Here is a 19,305-nt window from a genome sequence, read left to right as displayed (position 1 = left end):
GAAATACAGACAGTATAGAGCCAATATTTATAACTTCAATTACAAAATTGATACACACATATAGACAGCTTAATCATAACCAGTAAACCATAACCTTGTCTTAGACACCCCATTTGACCCCCTTTATACAAGATTTGCATGCCACTACAGGACCTTGGTTGCAACAATGATCTATATGGTCCCAGATTATATCAATAACGTCACACCCCCAACGCAAAATTGATGCAGGAAGGGATGACACAAACATCACTGACTGCATCCCAAGAGCTCCCCGTCCTTGAGTTTATCTCACTACGGCTAGTATTGGGGTTAGAAGCCATATCAGAGTATAACAGAAATGGTTTATCAAAATTGTGTTCAACAACATGATTGAACCTCTTTACAAACTCAAGGTAAAACTTGGTTAGAACAATAGTGGATTGGATCTTCTCTTGCAGCATGGTTCCTGGGTATGTCTCATGTGACCTTGCCAAGAGCTAAAGAAAACCGCTACTTTATTCATACAAGCTTGGGCAAATGTTTGGAACCCAATTAACATCAAATAAATGCAGATATTAATGATGTTTATAGTACAGGAATCTTGGCATTTAGCCGTGAAAGCAATATGGTAGTGTGCCTTAGTTTCCCTTCTCATACAGCACATTAGGTCTGGAATGTCTTTTCTCCTGTGAAAAGTTCCAATACTGTTTATAGGCATCAACTGAAACATCAGTATAACAAGGCCTTTTAACATAAAGTGTGTTTTCATGTATTCCTTTTAACATGTTCAAGGGATTTTCCAACAGATTAGGAACATTGTACATTCTTACAGTTCTTGGTAATAGCAACACATTAGTTTCAAAATCACCATTAGCATTAACAACAAATCCATTGCAAGTGTCCATCTACAATTATGGTTGTCATGCCACACCTTTGGCTCAATACCATTGGAGTTTGGGCATTTTAGGGTTAACCTGTTGCTTCCCTTTGCAAAATTCAGTTTTCTCTTTCCTCCTTGTCCTGCAGGATCAAACCCTGATTTTTCTTGCTTACCAGAATTCACTGGCTGATGGGGTGGGCTCTCTGTGCTAACAGCTATTAGCAAGTCCTTCCCCTCCCAGCTAGACAAGTAATTTGCATTACCACAGACAGAAGCCAGTCCACCAGTTTTCATATCCTTAACTGCTATCATTTCCAAGGTTGGACTCTGTCTTAAAGAGATACCACACAAATCCAACGAGTTTGAGGGTGAGAGTTTGCTTGCTCTCCCCTGCATCCTCAAGCATTTAGCCATAAAACTGTTCTGCTTTGAAACACCAGTAACCAAATCTGTCCTCAGACCCTGAAGCACAGACTGCTCACTTAAAGAATTAGCATGGAGACAGTCCTGTCCCAACACCATTGTCTTCCCAACAAGCTGGCCAAACACAGCCACTTGGTTATAGGGTTGCTCAACTTTCTTAACAGCTTTTGCTCCATCTGAGACCTTCTCAAAGCTACCCACACTGGATCTTTCGAAAGGAAAGTCAGTGGATCCATTCACAACAGAAAATTTCTGGCCGTTAGGAACCGAAACTTCCTTTATTAAATCACTCTCACACCCTTCAGTTTCAGGGAACTGCTTGCACAGATTACCATGAGGATTCCTTTCCCCAGGAGCTTTTCTAAGCAGCAAATCACCCCTCACAGAAATTTTGCCCTTACCCTCTTCACCTGGGGCTTGCTCTAAAGGAACACTTTTCTGAGCAACAACAGACTTTTTCTGCGTCTTACTTACATCCAGGATCACCTTTGGCCCATCAGGCAGATTTCTACACAATCCCCTTTCAGGCAAACCCATAGATTTCCTAGATAAAAGGTTAGAAACATTTCCCTTCCCTTTGCCACACACAAGTTCAGGAATCCTTTCCTTCTTGCTACAAGTTTCCACACCATCAGTAGATAACACAACCAAATCACCTTCATGCTCTCCTTGTGCCCTGGCTAGGGTATTACCCGGATTAGACAGAGTTGCTACACCCTTTACCAACCACACACTAGCAATAGGCAAAATATAAGCACCAGAATTGTCTGGTCTCTGGGATTTTGCTAAGACACTAACTGGATGCAACTTAGTTACAGTGCCATTCTCCCCAGCAGACACAGACTTAGGACCATTCCCTTCCTGGGCTTTAGTTGAATTCAGAACCAATTCTGAGACAATTGCACTACTCTCAACCATCACAGGCTGAAAGGCACCTTCTGTCTGCTCCACAGACAAAGAAGAGCTGGAGACACCTTTTTTACCAGACACACAGCTCGGGATTTCATTTCCCTTGTCCCAGCACACAGGGCTGTTCACAGACAACTGCTTGGAGACTGAGGTAGCTTCCTCCATAGGCAAGTCAATACCCCTGACAGAAACAGGCACATTTCCTTCACTATCACTATTCTCCACACAGGAAACAGGTAAGGTATAGGGACATTCATCTTCCACTATCCCTGCCTTCCCAAACTGCTGACTAGACAAAGCCATCAGCTCACAAGGCTGCCCAGGCTCCTCCAAACTTTTCCTGCCTTCCTCTCCTTTGTCCCAGCACACAGGGCTGATTACAGACAAAGACTGGGGGAGTGGGGCAGCTTCCTTACCAGGCACCTTGCCACTCCCAACAGATAAACTGCTCTTCTTATGACACTGAGCCACTGCCAGCAAATCACAGTTACCCTTTTCAGGTTCACTTTTACAAGCTGTACTAGCCACCAATGCATCACCCATCCAAAATCCACCCTTTCCTTCCTCAGTTAGGGCTTCCACCTGACCATCCACTTTAATCTGCTCCAGAGAAACATTTTCCTGCCCAATAAGATTTTGCTGCTCTTGATTTAACTCCAGATTCACTTCTGAGACACTAGACCAACATTCAGAAACTTCATTTACAGACAAATAGCTCTTCTCAGACAAACCTTTGGAGCAACCCTCCCCAGGCAAATCATTGCCCACAATAGACACAGGTTTAAGATCATTCCTGTCCTGTGACTGACTACCTGGACTGAACAGAGCTTTAACATTTTCCCCAATCAAAAGATCCTTAGGCAATAACTTTTTTACACCAGCTATAACTTCATGCTTAGCACCATTCCATTCAAGGTGGATTCTGGCTAAAGGCACACGGACAGTAAACTCATAGAGGACTACAACATTCACACTCTGATTTGGTAAATAATCTTCCTCTTTGACAAGATCTGCTTTAACCAGAGTGATGTTAGAAGCCATAATTTGCCCTAAACAGCTTTTACCATTGACTTTTACATTCTCTGTGAATTTTTCATTACCACTCCCATACAGAGCATTGGCACAAGTTATGGAGCCACTCTTTACTGAACACACAGTAAAAGCATTTACATAAAAGGTGGCAGAATTGGGGTACATTTGGTTACACCCAGACAACTGCTCAGAGTTATACAACATACCAACATTGTTATAAACTGGACTTTCAAGAGGATACAATTTCTGCTTTTCTTCCCTTGCTTTTCTGACTGGGAGCTGAAATCTTTGCACTTTTGCCTCAGCTTCTAGTTCCTGCAATCGAATTTCTGCCAGTCTTTGTTCATGCTCAAGTTGCAGTTTACTTGCTGCCTTTTGCATTTCAATTGCTTCTGCCTTCTGATCACTGGCCATTAACAGATCTCTCAGTTCTTGATTTGTAGCTTTCTTTCTAAAGCTTATCCCCTTTTCTGAACACAAATCTTTCAGGGCTTTTTTGTCAAGGCCCTCATATGCTCTTTGCTCAGCCATTGCAACTGCTCTTTAACCAACCAAACTCTCAATCCCAAAATTCAAATTTGGATAATGTGGGGTTTTGACCCAAAGCTTAATTGACCTGGTTCTGTGGATCCAAGCACGACTACGCCACTGTGACGATGCGGTTCTGGCGGAACCCAACTGAGAGTGCCAACTCAGGACAAATTGCTCAAATAGGGCAGTTACAGCCCAAGGCTGGGGTTTTTTCCACCTCTAAGGCAAACCAAACCAGCCAGACTAAGAGGACTTCGGTCTCACCCCACTGGCTAACCGCAAGTCTCACAAGCAATCTCCTTAGACACTCCAGTTTCCCAGTATTACCACCAGTGCCACTCGTTATGGGGACAAATGGTTATGAAAACCAATACCCCAGTAAAAGAAAAAGGTTCTCCTGATCCCAAAGGACCAAGCCCCAGACCCAGGTCAATATACAAATCAGATCTTACCCACAAATCACGCTGTTGCCAATCCTTCAGAATCTAAAATCTAAAGGTTTATTCATAAAAGGAAAAAGATAGAGATGAGAGTTAGAATTGGTTAAATGGAATCAATAACATACAGTAATGGCAAAGTTCTTGGTTCAGGCTTGCAGCAGCGATGGAATAAACTGCAGGTTCAAATCAAGTCTCTGGAATACATCCCCTGCTGGGATGGGTCCTCAGTCCTTTGTTCAAAGCTTCAGCTTGTAGCAAAGTTCCTCCAGAGGTATGAAGCAGGATTGAAGACAAGATGGAGATGAGGCATTAGCCTTATATAGTCTTTTCCAGGTGTAAGAACACCTCTTTGTTCTTACTGTGGAAAATTACAGCAAAATGGAGTCTGGAGTCACATGGGCAAGTTCCTGCATTCTTTGCTGAGACTCAAGGCATATTTGCCTTCTCTCAATGGGTCCATTGTATAGCTGATGGTCCTTAATGGGCCATCAAGCAGGCTAGGCAGAGCTAACACCAGTTTGTCTGGGATGTCACCCAGCAGCATAGCATAAGTTTGAAATACAGACAGTATAGAGCCAATATTTATAACTTCAATTACAAAATTGATACACACATATAGACAGCATAATCATAACCAGTAAACCATAACCTTGTCTTAGACACCCCATTTGACCCCCTTTATACAAGATTTGCATGCCACTACAGGACCTTGGTTGCAACAATGATCTATATGGTCCCAGATTATATCAATAACGTCACACCCCCTCAGCCTGCCCCCTATCCCTGCCCCCACACCCCCCTGCAACCCGCTCAGCCTTCCCCCCACATCCCCTCACAGTCCCCATGCGCTGTCCAGGCCCTGAACCATGGCCTCAGCCAGTCTGCCTGTGGGCTCGGCTTCAGCCTCCTGGAGCCCAGCGGGAGGTGGCAGCCAGCGTCAGGAGGGCAGCCTGCCTGCCACATGCAGACAGAGCGTGGGGACGGGGCGGCCCTCGCGCAGGCCTCAGCCCCGCTGGCAGCAGTGGGAGATAGCGCCATTTTGATGAAGGGACAATTGGCGCCTTTGGCCACGTTTCCATGGGACAGGTGAGAAGCCCCCACAATCCCGAGTCACAATCAGAGCGTCAGGGTGGCCGCGCTGATGCCCCTGTTGTGCATGGGGTCGGCCCAGCACGCCCAGCTGATGGGGGTGATCCTGTCACGGAGTGTGGGGGGACTCAGGGCCCTGCACCCCCAGCTTCCTGCCATTCACCATGACTCTCAGCCAGCCAGTAAAGCAGAAGGTTTATTTAGACGACAGGGACACAGTTCAAGACAGGTCCCGCAGGCACAGAAAACAGGACCCCCTCAGTTAGGTCCATCTTGGGGTCCTCGGGCACCCCAGCCCCCTTGGGAGGTCAGAGCCCTGTCTGCCTCCCAGCCATTCCACCAGCCAGCTCCTGAAACTCTCCCTTCAGCGACCCCTCCCACAGCCTTTGTTCAGTTTCCTGGGCAAAGGTGTCACCTGGCCTCTAACCCCTTCCTGGGTTCTCATGTTACACGCTCAGGTATTCTCCGGTCAGTCTCCCATCCCCCAATGCAGACTATCCCAGCCACACTCCGCTGTCAGCATTCAAAGACCACAGTAAGAACAGTCACAGTTCCTCACAGATGTGTAGCCAGAATCAGCCAGAATCCACTGGAAGCTGCTTTACCAGTTTGTTGGGGCAGCCAGACTTATGGGGCCGGCTGCAGCTGGCATTCGGGGTGTGCGGGCGGGGGGGGGAGGCAGCATGAATTGCATGTGGGAAATTCATTCGTTGTTTGTGTGACAGCACAAACTCCCCCTCATCCCAAAACCTGGTCCCCAAATGAGCAGACTGGAGCACATCACACTAAACAAACTGGTGCCACGTGCAACAAAATAAACAGGTCCCATCTCGTGTCCTTTGTTGCACATTTCAATGGCGTGTGCCAGGTGCTGGCAGGTTGCAGGGTCGAGAAGCGTGCATGCGGGTGAACCGCCTGGGTGCTCTTTTCCAGAACTATACGGACGTGGAGCTGTTCCCTCTAATGCACCAGTTCCTGCCCCCTGTATCCCAGCCAGAGAGCTGGGACACAGAGAGCAGCTGCCTTGACAGTCGCTGAATGAATCCAGTTTGATCCTCTTCCCTGTGGGACAGATGCAGCAGCAGCGCAGTGTCGCTCCAGCTCATCCCACTCAGGTATCTCCTCACCCGGCCGTGACCTGTCGGGACAATGGCGGGAGAGGGGGTTCAGTCTCTGTAACCCCACGTGCTAAGCAGGGGTTAGTGATACCAAATGGAACTGAAAGTCCGAGGGCGGTGGGGAGAGTGGTTCCCACCGGGTGTGTGGGTTTGGTGAAAGGCGCCTACAAAACGTTGGGTCTGCCCAGTGCTTAAAGACAGAGCTGACTGGACTCAGCTGGAAGTCCTGGTTTCTTCTCAGTGATCCCTAGAGCTGAAAACACTGTGAAGCCGGTTGACCTGGGCACCATAGAGCCGGTGCTGTGGTGAAAGACAGTACAGGGGGGAGCAGCAGCGAGGTTCCCCCTAGCCAGGGAAGTCACTAAGAGCTGGACTCACTCCGGGCTGGAGGCCCCTCAGAGCATGGCATCGCAGCTCCAGGCAGAGACGGCAGCATGGAGCAGCAGCGGTGCAGAGCAGAGGCAGAGGCATCCCTGGCCCACCCCTTCTCTCCCTGGGGCAGGAGGCCAACCCCCCCCCCCCGCCGAACATCCCCTGAACTCTCAAACTCTGCTGAGCTGGGCCCGTAAACTGGGTACGGGGACAGCAGAGGGAAAATGGGAGGGGTGTGCCAAAGGGACATTCGTCCATTGGACTCTCTCATCGCAAGCTGGGAAACTGAGGCAAGGGGCTGCTGCCCAATGGATTGTAGGGCGGGCGTTTCACTCACAGTTCACGTACTGCTGAGTCACTCTTGTGGTGGTTTCCCCAGTTCATACTGCGTTTCTTTCTCCTCTGAATAAAAGTTCTCGTGTGTTGGACACAGACTCAGTGCTCGCAACGGGGCAACAGCTGCCTGTTAGGGGCGTGCTGGTCAGTTTCCCAGATTCCTGGGAGGGGCGCTCCAGCTGGTTCTGCTTTGCAATGCTAAGAGGAACCCCGAGATCCTGATTCTCGTCCTTGTCACTGCCAATACCACCTGGCACAAGTGTTACACCCCCATCACGTTCTGCACAACCCCCGTTCCTGCCATCTCCTCTGGCTTGATCCTCTCCATTTAGTGCGTCCTTCGTCTGGAAGGCCGATGATACGGTAATGCCGCAGAGTCCCACTGAGAAATTAAATCCCTGGCTCACACCTGCCCGGCTTCAGAAACGTTGGCATTCTCGGGGAGGAGGGAGGGAGCCCAAGAAATCTGGTATCTGCGGTAAATAAAGGCTGGGCAGACGTTCCGGTGGGGGCTCCTTCCCTACCCACAGGCCAGGCTTGAGGCCAGCAGTTGAGAAAGCAAGATAAGCTGGATGTGGAGTGGCGCTTTCCCCATAAAGGCATGGAGCCCTGGCTCTGGTTTCTGATGTGGAAGTGGGACACTTCAGGTTGCTAACTCGCCCGCTCAGCTGCAGCGTCGGGATAGGTGAGTTTTATTGAAATGCCCAGTATTTCACACAGCCTGGAGATGTAGGGCCAGAGCCTGGTGGTGGGCACCAGAGCCCCAGGCAGTGTGGGCACGTGGGGGAGGTGCAGTGGCAGGGCATGCTATGTGGCCCCTGTGGGACACCATGTGCCCTGAGTGCCCGGGCACAGGAAGGAACGTGCCCAGACAGACGCAGTAACTACCGCATAGAGAGGGGCAGCCTGCACTCCTCTCAGTGCCGCCCCTCAGCCCGGGCAGGTGCACAAGGGGGAGGGGAGCCCTGGTGCATCCTCTGCTTTCCCGACCCTGCCTGGCCGAGGCACAAGGGATGGGGGCGCAGTGAGGTACATGCTGCTTTTCCTTTGAAACGGAGCAGCATTTCCCCCAGCAAGTGCATGCTGCAGCATGAGCCTGGCTAGCTAGGAGTCTGGCAGTGCCTCCTGGTGGGTAAAGAGTGCCCCGGGGCCATGGGGTACCAGGAGCCTGGCGGGGATCCCCTGCCCAGCGCTCTGCTGGACCCTAGGCAGGAATCCTCCCTCCCTGCCCCAGGTACCTCTGGGCATTGGGGCCAAAGTACTTTAGAACACAAAGGAACTAGGATAAGCCATGTTTTAAAAATGGGGAAACTGAGGTATGGTGCAGTGTAATGAGTTTTCCAAGGTCACAGGTCAAACTCAGGCCCTCTGTGTCTTAGACTATTACAGTGTGTGAACGGCTGCTAGCTGGCAGCGTCCCCGCTCCTCTGGGGCGTCCGGAGAAGGGGAGGCGTGTTTTCAAGGATGAGTGACTCCAGATTGTTATTTCACTTCAGTTCCAAACATTGTAGTTCTGGCTTGTTAGACTTACTGAAATCCTTCTCCTTTAAAGCGTTAACCCTTTGCCTGCCATGGGTTATGCCTCTCTCCTCCCTCTCACAGGGATACCTGAGATTGCTGGCAGCATGTCACAGTTACTTGGGCTGTGACATTGTCTGAAGAATTTGGGGTCCAGGCAGCTCCAAAAAGAAGGTGTTTCCAATGAAATCTGTCTGTGGATGATGTCTGGGCAAAGTGTTTCCATTGCAACAGTGTGTTTCGGTGTGTCGTTTACACGGTGTTCTCTCTCTCTCTCTCTAATTCATTTGCACGTTTGTATCACGGTCACTTTTGGGGTTAGTTGTGGACTTTCTAACTTTGCAACACCACATGAATACACTGATGGCTGACAGAAAGCACGGTGCCGGACTCCAGTGCGGCTTTAGCCTGTTCTGGTTTGACACACACACACACACCCTGCCCGGCGCATCCCGCCCCGCCCCGCAAAAAGCTGCCATTTTGCAACTGTCATGGGCCGGCAGCAGCTATAATCAAACTTGGGACCTCTGGAGCTTCACACGTGAGCCTCTGCTGTAGGGTTCTCAACCTATTTACCATTCGGGGCTGCATATGCCGTGCTCTGCGTTATGTGGGCTGTAGCTACACAAGATGTAATACCAGGGCCGTGATAGATATACCTGGGGGTGGGGGGGAGGGCGGGGGGTGAATGAGCCGGTTTCTGTCCAAGAGTCTGGATTGCTCTGGGCTGCTGATCCCGGCAAGGTCATTGTGAATCCCTGCGCTGAGTGCTGAAGGTGGCCTGGGAAAAGCATGTGTGGGGAGGGGGAGGGGTGTCTATGTTAATCCCGGCTGAAATAAATGGCCATGCCCTTGCTAGGGCAGCGCTTACAGTGCACCCCTCGGGGACCTGGCTCCATTTTGAACTCTTTTTGGCCAGGACTGTGGCCCCTGGCGACTCTGCCCACTTTAAGCCTGGCCTGAGCTGGGCCCACAGAACAGCTGCAGTGTCAGCAGCGTGTCCCCCTCTGGGCTGCTGGGCTGCAGTGCAGGGGGCAGCATGCCTGGCGTGGGGCACACAGCAGCTCTGTGCCCTGGGCCCCTCTCACCTGGCGCTCATCTGAGGGGGGCAGAGCCCTGCCGGAGGCTGCCCAGCTGCTGTCTCTGTGTGGGTGAGCGGGCACTGCCCTCCGGCTGGTGGTAGTGACTGTGGACGGGGGGAGCTGGGACAGAGGGGGTTACTCTGAGCAGCAGTCCCCTTGCAGCGGTGCAGCGCGGGGAGAGAGGAGGCAGCTCCTTCCCCACCACAGGGAGTGCTCCAGCCGGCCCTGACCCACCCGGGACCCGGGAGCCAGGACATCGGAGCCGCAATCTTTGAATGGTTTTTACCATGCAGCTGGGTCCCAGCTGTGTGCTAATCGGGCCGGCTGCAGAGACGGAGACAGTGGCCGGGCCGGGGGAGAGGTGAATGGTGGGCTTCACCCTGTCTCCACAGCCTTGGGCCCACCCCCCCATGCTGAGCCTCTTTGAACATCCAGCCATGTCCTGCAGTGCCTACCTGGGAGCTGAGCTCTTCTGAAAATCTGGCCCAGTAGTTGAGCCCTCTAAAAACTCTGGCCTTAGCGTCTAAGGGTAACATTTTCAAGAGTGGCTAAGTCACTTAAGTGCCTAAATCCCAGTGACTTCTAGTGGGATTTAGGCACTTGTGAAACTCTCTCCTGGTCTCATGTCCAGTGGTTTCTGTCCCCTGCAGGGTTCCAGTCCAGCTCTCTCATGCTTCTGTCTGCGCTGTCCATGATGGCACTCCTTTGCGTAGCCCCGTGCAGGGCAACGGGGCCCTGGCCCACAAGAAGGTCGAGAGGGGTGAGTAGAGAACCCGTCGGAGGGCTTCTATCATCTGCCATATCCGAGATCAGGGCATCGTGGGCCTGATTCTGCTCCTCTCCCCCATGCCGGGGTCACCCCTAGATCCACTTATCCACTGAATGCACCTTCCAGCTCCCCCGCCAGCGCTGGGCCCAAAGAAAGGCTGAGTTCTCCGAAGGGATCGCAAGGCCAGCCTGCGCTAGTGAGCCCACTACTCCCATTCGCAGGCCTCCAGCGCCTGGGAATGGGCCAGCCGGGGTGGGGGAGGTGCTGCTCGACTGGCTGTTTGCTTTACACAGCTTCGTTATCCCTTTCTCCGGTAACGGCTGCCAAGCCCCCGGCAGTGACTGAAGAGCGCTGGTGCCAACCGCAGGGCAGCGTGTGGGAACCAGGCACCCCCCCCAAATTGGCTGGGAGTTCTACCCTTCCATCTCACCAACTCCTATACTAGGGCTAGCCCCGGCTAACAGCTGGGGATCTCTCGCTCATGCCTAGAAGCCTTGCCCCCAGAGTCCAGGCAGCAGGGAGAGCCAGTTCCTCCTTGTCAGGGGTTTTCATTCCCTTCTCCCCACACCTCCAGCGGCTCTGGGAGCTGCTCAGGGTCTTGCCCAGGCAGGCCAGGGGCCGAACCAGCTCCAGAGGTGGCCCTGAGCCCCTGCCCCCGCAGAGCTCAGCAGCTCCTCCCCCTCGGCTCAGCTATGGGGGAGGGGCACACAGGGGGATTGTCTGGGGGGTAGGGGAGCTGGGGGGGGCTCAGGCTCGAGGGAGGACCCTGGGGAGGGGAGGGGCAGTATAACCACAGTGCTCTCATTCTACCAGGATAGTTCGGGACAATTTCCGCCCCAAAGACAAGCCCCTCGATAGGATGTCTGGAATTTTCAAAGGCTCCACAGGGAGTTGGGTGCCTAAATCCCACTGAATTCCAATCACAGTCGGGTGTCAAACTCCCTTAAGCTCTTTGAAAACTCCCATTTAAATTGTCACTGATGGTTTTCATAATTAACATTCGCTGAGATGGATCTGGCAGCGTCTCCCCCACCCTCCCCAAACGATTTCTTCAGCAGTACGGACTCAGGAAGGATACAGAGCCTTGGTTTACACTTGATTCATCTCTTTAAGGTTTCTTCAAAACCAGCAGAGCAAGAAACTATTCTTATTTTATTTTATTGGTAAAATGAAAGTGTAAGATCTGGAGCCGGATTCTGTGGCCAGGAATGGCCGGGGTGGATTCTGTGGCTGTAGTATTGTGAAATACACAGGACCTGCCTCTAAAACCCAGCCTCCAGTTATCCCAGGCTGATTTGATCGAGCTAGCTAGCGCTCTCTCCCGCCCCCCCCCCCGCACCTGCCCCCTTAACCTGATGTTCGTGGCATTTCAGGGTTCCCCAAAGACTGCAGCAACATTCCCAGGGACAGCCCCAGCGGGGTCCATGTCATCCAGCCGGCAGGCTCTCCCCCTCGAGTGGTGTGGTGTGACATGGACACCGAAGGCAAAGGCTGGACCGTTGTCCAGAGAAATTCTTACAACACAGAGATCACCTGGAAGGAGTCCTGGAGCACCTACAAGTACGGCTTTGGGAACGTGCAGCAGGATTACTGGCTGGGCAACGAGTACCTGTCCCTGCTCACGCGGCAGAACATCTACAAGGTCCGCTTTGTCGTGGAGGACAAATTCAACAACACCCGCTACGCAGAGTTCGACATCTTCAGTGTCGAGGATGAGCCCAGCGGGTACCCTCTGAGGCTGGGCAGGTACTCTGGGGACGGTGAGGACTATCTCACCACCTATCACTCCGGCCTGGGGGGCATACACGACAACATGAAGTTCAGCACGACTGACAAGGATCAGGACCAGGCCAGTGGGAATTGCGCAAGTAGCTATGGAGGTTGGTGGTACGACAAGTGTCAGAACGTCCTGCTCAATGGGAAAGGCTACATCTACTGGGCAGGGTTCTGTAAGAGTGGGGAGTGCAAGTCTTCCCTCATCCTGGTTAAGCCAACAGACGTGTGCTGTGTCCGGCAGGAGGAGCCCATCCTCCTTGGGAGCCGGCGCCGCTAAGAAGGGGAGACAATATTAAATCAGACACGGCGCGCCATCCCCCACCTAATCAGTGCAGTCCCTGCAATGCCTCCACTCTGCTCACCCCCTTCCCTGTTGGCTTCTGCACGGTAAATTCGCTGGAATAAATGCTGAGAGCTGACCCAGCTGGTGCGTTCGAAGGACACGAAGAGTGTGATTGGTGTGTATAACTGGAGCCCCACTTCCACTCTGCCTCGCTGGAAGCCATGTCACTCACTACAACTTTAGACCCACATTAACCTCTGCTTCTCCCAGCCCTGCCACTGCCCCTTGGCATTAGTGATCAATGAATCATGACACTGGATTTCTAACAACTGTAATTGAGCATTTAAATGGGAAGATGACTCAAACCCAGGACTTTACATCTTAATCCTTCATGTATTAGCAGTGGTGAGTTTGGGTTCAAAAACCTGGCCTCTGTGTTTTTAATAAATATGGTTATTACATGAGAAAACATTGCAACAGTAATTAGTTGCTGATGAACCATTGAGATTAGATAGACGTGCAACGAAACCGCACAATAAAGATATTGGTGTCCCTCTTCAACCCAAGGGGCTAGTCAAAGTTTGGGGCCCTGGGGATGTTCCAGTGGGGATCAGAAATTGGCAATGGAGTCTGGGGGCTAGTTTCTGGGCACACGCCATCATGGCTTGTTCTACATGAGGCCCCCTTACCTGTTGCTTCCAGCTGTCTTAAATGAAGAGTGCATCCTCACAGCTGTGTCAATGAGATTTTAACTCCACCCATCACAAGGTATAATCCAGCTCCTAGCAGTGTATTTATCTGTCAGGCTGACGTCCTCTGAGCATCTCTGAGCATTTCCTGCCTGTTTGGCTTCAGTCACTTCAATCAAAGTTCATTGTGACCAGATGCTGAACACCATTAATGCTAACAGCCAGGGGCAGGAGCACCCCCCGAACAGGGAACGAACAGGCTAAAGAATAACGCCATGGATTCAAGTCAGCTGGGCCTGATGAAGTTCACCCTCGGGCAGGGCTCCCAAATCGTGGGCTATAGCCCAAAGATGGGCCATGACGTAGCCCTGGCTGGTCCACTGGCAGGGGTGAAGATGGGGGGGAATGTGAAGGGGTGTTGCCCCCCCCCCCCCAAACTGCATCTTTCCATTCCCCTCCTGACCATGGCCCTTCAGTGCACCCCCAGGACACAAGGCCCTGTCTAATTGGCCTTCCTGACAGAGCCTGCATGGAGAGCGTGCGTAGGAGGGAGTTTGGGGGGGCAGGTTTGGAAAGAGGGATATTTTCAGGGGGAGGGAAGCTGGGAGCCGCTGAGGTGCAGCTGGAAGGTTTCCTCCTCCCTCCTCAGCATCTGGGGTGCAGACAGGGGGGAGGGGGTTGCTATTTTCCAGTTGGGAGTATCAGGGACCCCTGCCCCCCCGTGCACTGAGCTGTCCCCTCCATCTCGGTTGCTGGTGGTGAGGTGGGGGTGTGCTGTTTTGCAGTGGGGGAGCGGGGGATCCCCCTGCCCAGGGCACTGACCTCTCCCCTTCCTGCCTCCCATCTCCGCTGTCCGTGGTGGGAGCCACCCCCACCCCCCACTCTGCCCATTGCAGGCTGCGCTTGGTGCCCTCCCCAGCCAGCCATCCCTCGCCAGGCTGGAGCATGACGCTGCAAGCGGGGACATCCTCAGCCTGTCCCGGGCAACCAGCTCGCTCAGCCGTTTTGCTGACTGGCGGCTCCTTGCCAAACCCAGGGTTCCCCTGCACTATTCCCCCCAACTTGGGGTCCCACCCACACCCCAACTCCCCCCTGAACATGGCTACCCCTCCCCTTCCAAAACAACCTGAACTCTTCATACGCCACAGCCCACCCCCGCCCCTCCCCATGAGCCACCTGGCAGCAGTGCCCTCCATCGGACCAAACTGCTCTCCGTGTCGCCCTCCCACCCCCACCCCCCAGGGCCAGGCTGGCGCTCTCTGAGGCTGGACCCCGTCTGTGACTGGGGTTTCAGCACTCCTGCTTCACAGATGTATACAGAGCACTGTATAACCAGAGTTGTCATAACTATAAAGGGAAGGGTAACAGCTCTCCTGTGTACAGTACTATAAAATCCCTCCTGGCCAGAGACTCCAAAATCCTTTTACCTGTAAAGGGTTAAGAAGCTCAGGTAACCTGGCTGACACCTGACCCAAAGGACCAATAAGGGGACAAGATACTTTCAAATCTTGGTGGGGGGAAGGCTTTTGTTTGTGCTCTTTGTTTGGGAAGTCATTCGCTCTTGGGACTGAGAGGGACCAGACATCAATCCACGTTCTCCACATCTTTCTGAACAAGTCTCTCAGATTTCAAACTTGTAAATAAACAGCCAGGCAAGGCGTGTTAGTTTTTACTTTGTTTTCTCAACATGTAAATGTACCTTTTACTAGAGTGTTTACCTCTGTTTGCTGTACTTTGAATCCGATTTCTAACGCAGCGTTTTGCTCTGGCCTATTGCTCTTTAAGTTTGATTACCCTGTAAAGTTATTTTCCATCCTGATTTTACAGAGATGTTTTTTACCTTTTTTCTTTAAATAAAGCCTTCTTTTTAAGAACCTGATTGATTTCTCCTTGTTTTTAGATCCAAGGGGGTTGGATCTGTATTCACCAGGGAATTGGTGAAAGGTTTCTCAAGGCTTCCCAGGGAAGGGAATCCACTTGGGAATGGTGGCAGTGGACCAGATCTAAGCTGGTAGTTAAGCTTAGCAGTTTTCATGCAGGCCCCCACATTTGTACCCTAAAGTTCAGAGTGGGGAAGCAGCCTTGACAAGAGTCTAGTGACTCTCTCACCCTGGGCTCTCCCCAGTATAGACTCTTGTTCACACTAGTCGAATGATGTTCAAATGCTGAGAAGGAGCAGGGAAGAGGCACAGAAATGACTTGTGGCCTGGCCAGCAAACCTTAGAGCAGGCAACCCGAGGGGCTGCAGCTAGTCAGCTTGACTAAGCAGTTCCGAGGTCTGTCATTAAGGTCTATAGTCACCAAGCAGGAGGAGGTAGCTGCATTTCAGGTTTTTGCTCAGGCAGACAAAGGTGTAAGGAGAGCTGGCAAAGCTGATGTTAGAAACATTGACATTGGAAATCCATGTAAGTGTAGAAGAGTGACGGAACCAATCATGCGGGGACGTGGGAATTCACTCTCACCTGGCCTCTGGGGATGGAGGCAGCACGTGGCTGGCACTTCTCGCTCCTGCCGTACGAGGGGCAGGTGCTGCTACTGACCGCTCCCCCTAACCCCGCCCTGCTGCGCTCTGGGGATGCTGCCCTGCTGTGGAGCTCTCAGGTGTCTTGAACTGGAATTTGTTTGGAGAGAAACTGCTAAGGAGCCTTATCAGCCCCGAGCAGAGAGTACCTGGGAGCCTGCCTGGGTCGGGCGGGTCTGGTACAGCCTCCCCCCAGATAAGGCTCTTCCCTGGACCTGCCACCCATTGGAATCTGGAACGATTCCCTCCGAGGTAACACCCGGGGCAGCCAGGGAAGGGCAGGGCACGGCCTGCTCCCCTGGAGCGTTAGGGCTTTCAGGAGTCAGAGGTGTCACTGGAGCAGGTTGTACGTTAAAGCAGCGAAGGCAGTTGGGGGGCAGAGGAATTGGGTGCTTTGCCATTGCACTTGATCAGCTCAATTTGAAAATTCTTGCAAAGGAAATCCAGATGTATACATTTGACTGGGGTACATGTACACACATACACATGCACACTCACATGTGCACACACTCATGTGCACATACACATACGTACACACATACATACCCACATGTACACATACACATATATACAGACGTACACATACATGCACACACGCTCTCCCTGGAGCGCCCCAGGATGGGACTGACGGGGTGGCTGGCTATTATGGAGGCAGAAGGGGGTTGGGAGAAAATAATCAAGAACTTTTGCTGAAAATGCAAACCTAAGCTGGAAATCTGTGCAGGTCTGGGCTCAGCGAAAATGATCTTTTGAGCTGCTCTTATTAACCGTGGTACTGTACTTCCTGGTTTGCGTCGGACCCAGGCAGGAGACCGGGCTGCTCTCAGCTGTAGAAGCCATTGGAATGAGCCAGGTTGGAATGAGCCAGGACCTCAGAGCCTTCTGCCACCAATCGCCCCAGCAGTCACTGATCCACACCAAACCACGTCCTTCCAGTTAGGCAGTTTCATATGCACACGTCAAACCCTTGGTTTGCCACTCAGACACCACGGTGATGGGCACAGTAAGGACCGAGAGACGCTAAACAGGCAGACAGACAAGGAAATAGCGGCCCTGCATACAGGTGTGTGTGTGGTGCAAACGGATGAACACCAGTTGCTGGCTGAAGGCACAACCTTAATTCCCACATCTCCTGTCTGTCAGCTATCGTACGCTTGGCAGCCTGAGCTCCGATTTCTAACGCAGCGTTTTGCTCTGGCCTATTGTGGTTCTCATGTCCGGGGGCGCCTTGGCCCCTCGTATCAGGAGCGGTGCAAAGGAGGCTGCTTTTCAAAGGTCCTTAAGTAGGGTTGTCAACTTTCTACTTGCACAAAACCAAACGCCCTTAACCCAACCCCTTTCATGCCCTTCCCCAAGGCCCCACCCCGACTCACTCCAGCCCAGCCCACCTCCCTCAGTCGCTCACTCTCACACCCTCACTCACTTTCACTGGGCTGGGGCTGGGGGTTGGAGTGCAGGGAGGGGTGAGAGCTCCGGTGGGGATGCGGGCTCTGGGATTGGGCCGGAAATTAGGGGTTTGGGGTGCCAGAGGGGGATCCGGGCTGGGGCAGAGGGTTGGGGTGCGGACTCTGGGGGGAGTTTGGGTGCGGGAGTGGTCTCAGGGCTGGGGTAGGGGATTGGGGTGCGGGTGGGGGTGTGGGCTCTGGGAGGGATTAGGGTACAGGTGGGGGTTCCGACCTGGGGCAGGGGGTTGGGGTGCCGGGTGTGAGGTCTGGGATGGAATTTGGGTGTGGGAGGGGGTTCCGACCTGGGGCAGGGTTTCTGGGTGCGAGCTCCGGCCAGGCGGCGCTTACCTCAGCCGGCTCCTGGTCAATGGCACACCGGTGCTAATGCAGGCTCCTGACCCCTGGTCTCCCTCCGCTGGCAGGCTCTGAGCAAGGCCTGCCCAGAGAACATGGATGACAAGCTCTCGATCCTGCTGACAGCACCCCCCAGCACAGACAAACTCCAGCACATCCTGGAGGTGAGCAGAATGGGGAGGGGCCACAGGGGTTTTACCTTAGCCCTGGGGACTCCTAGAAAGAAGAGACTGGAAAATCCATGTTTCTATTGGATCCTTCCGAGTATGCATTCGTGATATAAACTCACTGGGTGACCTTGGGGTAACTCACTTCCCCCTTACGGCATCAGTCTTCTCCACTATCAAATCTACACTGGGGAAGAAGGACAGAAGCCCCGACAATCACCTTCACCTCTGGGTGTCTGGTCCTGGGAGCCGAAACCAACAGGACTATCTGCCCCATCTCCTAAACTGCCCTGTCTTTCCCTCCTAGGGCCTTGTCCTTAGTGCTCAGCCTGGCCCCTTCCCAGCTTGTCCCTGACCTTTCAAGGACTCTCCAAGCCCCTCCCATGCCTGCTTCCTTTGGGGTCTCTCTCCTGGCTGAGCACAGCCTGCCCTTCTATCTCTCAGCAGGCCTGGTTCTAGTCACAGGCTGCGTCTTGTCACGTGACCCCCACACTTATTCCCTTCACCCTAGGGAGCTGCATCACCTGGACCAGGTGCAGTTGAGCTCCAACCCCTTTCCTGGCCATCTCACCCTGGGACAGGTTGAAACTGGTAACCTGTGGTAACAGTAACTGGTTGCTCGCAAAGGTGCTGAAGACACAATGGAAAAGGAAATCCTTTGGCCTGGATTGAAATTATTCCGACTGAAAGTGAATGAGAGAAAATAGGTCCAGAGTTCTCTTCCTAGCAGCAGAAAATGTAGCGATTGATAGAGGTTCAGGTCAGAAAGGACCATTATGTGCATCTAGTCGCCCCTCGTGTATAACTCAGGGCCTAGAATGTCACCAAGTGGTTCCTTCAGCCAACCATAGCATGGGACTGTTTGAGCAGAGCCCAATGCAAGGTCCTATACGTGGCAACAAAGCACGCCGGCCACACCTCCAGAATGGGGACGTGTATCCAGGAAAGCAGTGACTCTGAAAAGGATTTAGGGCCAGAGTGGAGAAGCCACTCAACATGAGCTCCCAGTGTGATGCTGTGGTGAACAGGGCTAAAGCCATCATTAGACGAAGGAGCAGAGCCGTGAGTAGGATAGGGAGGTGACACAGCAGCAGTGAGACTGCTATTGGAATACTGCCTCCAGTGTTGGTGTCCTCCTTTGAAAAAGATGGTCCTAGAAATTGGAGCTGGGCAGCAAAGAGCCACCAAATGTTCTGAGGGCTGGAGAAAAATGCCTTGTAGTGAGCTATTGAAAGAGCTCAACCTGTTTAGCTTATCAAAAGAAGATTGAAGGGGACTTCACTGAAGTGTTGAAGTGCCTTAATGGAGAAAAAATACTGGGTATTAAAGGGCTCTTTAATTGAGCAGAGAAAGGCAGAACAAGACCCAATGGCTGGAAGGTGAAAAAAGACAAATTCCTATGACAAATAAGGCACAAATATTCAACAGCGAGGATGATTGAACCCAGGAAGAAGCTACCAAGGAAAGTGGTGGATTCTCCATCTCTTGATGTCATTAATAAAGACTAGATGCCTTTCCGGAATGTGTTTGCCCCAAAAGTAGCTATTGTGGTAGACAGGAGGCCTGTGATATGCAGGGGGTCAGATTAGATG

The 19,305-nt window shown here is 52.3% G+C and overlaps 1 protein-coding gene across 1 annotated transcript; it reads left to right on the top strand.

Moving 5' to 3' along the window:
* Positions 1 to 7,464: 7,464 nt before the first annotated feature.
* LOC128847911 (fibrinogen-like protein 1-like protein) lies at positions 7,465 to 12,856 on the top strand. Its single transcript, XM_054047643.1, has 3 exons — positions 7,465 to 7,472; positions 10,360 to 10,469; positions 11,852 to 12,856. Exons 1-3 carry the CDS (start codon positions 7,465 to 7,467, stop codon positions 12,529 to 12,531), a joined length of 798 nt encoding a protein of 265 aa, XP_053903618.1. The 3' UTR covers positions 12,532 to 12,856.
* Positions 12,857 to 19,305: the final 6,449 nt, after the last annotated feature.

This window comes from Malaclemys terrapin, chromosome 13 (assembly GCF_027887155.1).
Source record: "Malaclemys terrapin pileata isolate rMalTer1 chromosome 13, rMalTer1.hap1, whole genome shotgun sequence".
Classification (NCBI taxonomy): domain Eukaryota; kingdom Metazoa; phylum Chordata; order Testudines; family Emydidae; genus Malaclemys; species Malaclemys terrapin.
The sequence above is the reverse complement of the archived record's forward strand: the minus strand, read 5'-3'. Positions and strand labels throughout refer to the sequence as shown.

Coding starts and splice junctions, on each gene's coding strand:
- LOC128847911 (XM_054047643.1), top strand. Junction 10,470..11,851: donor CCACAAGAAGGTCGAGAGGG/GTGAGTAGAGAA, acceptor GTGGCATTTCAG/GGTTCCCCAAAGACTGCAGC.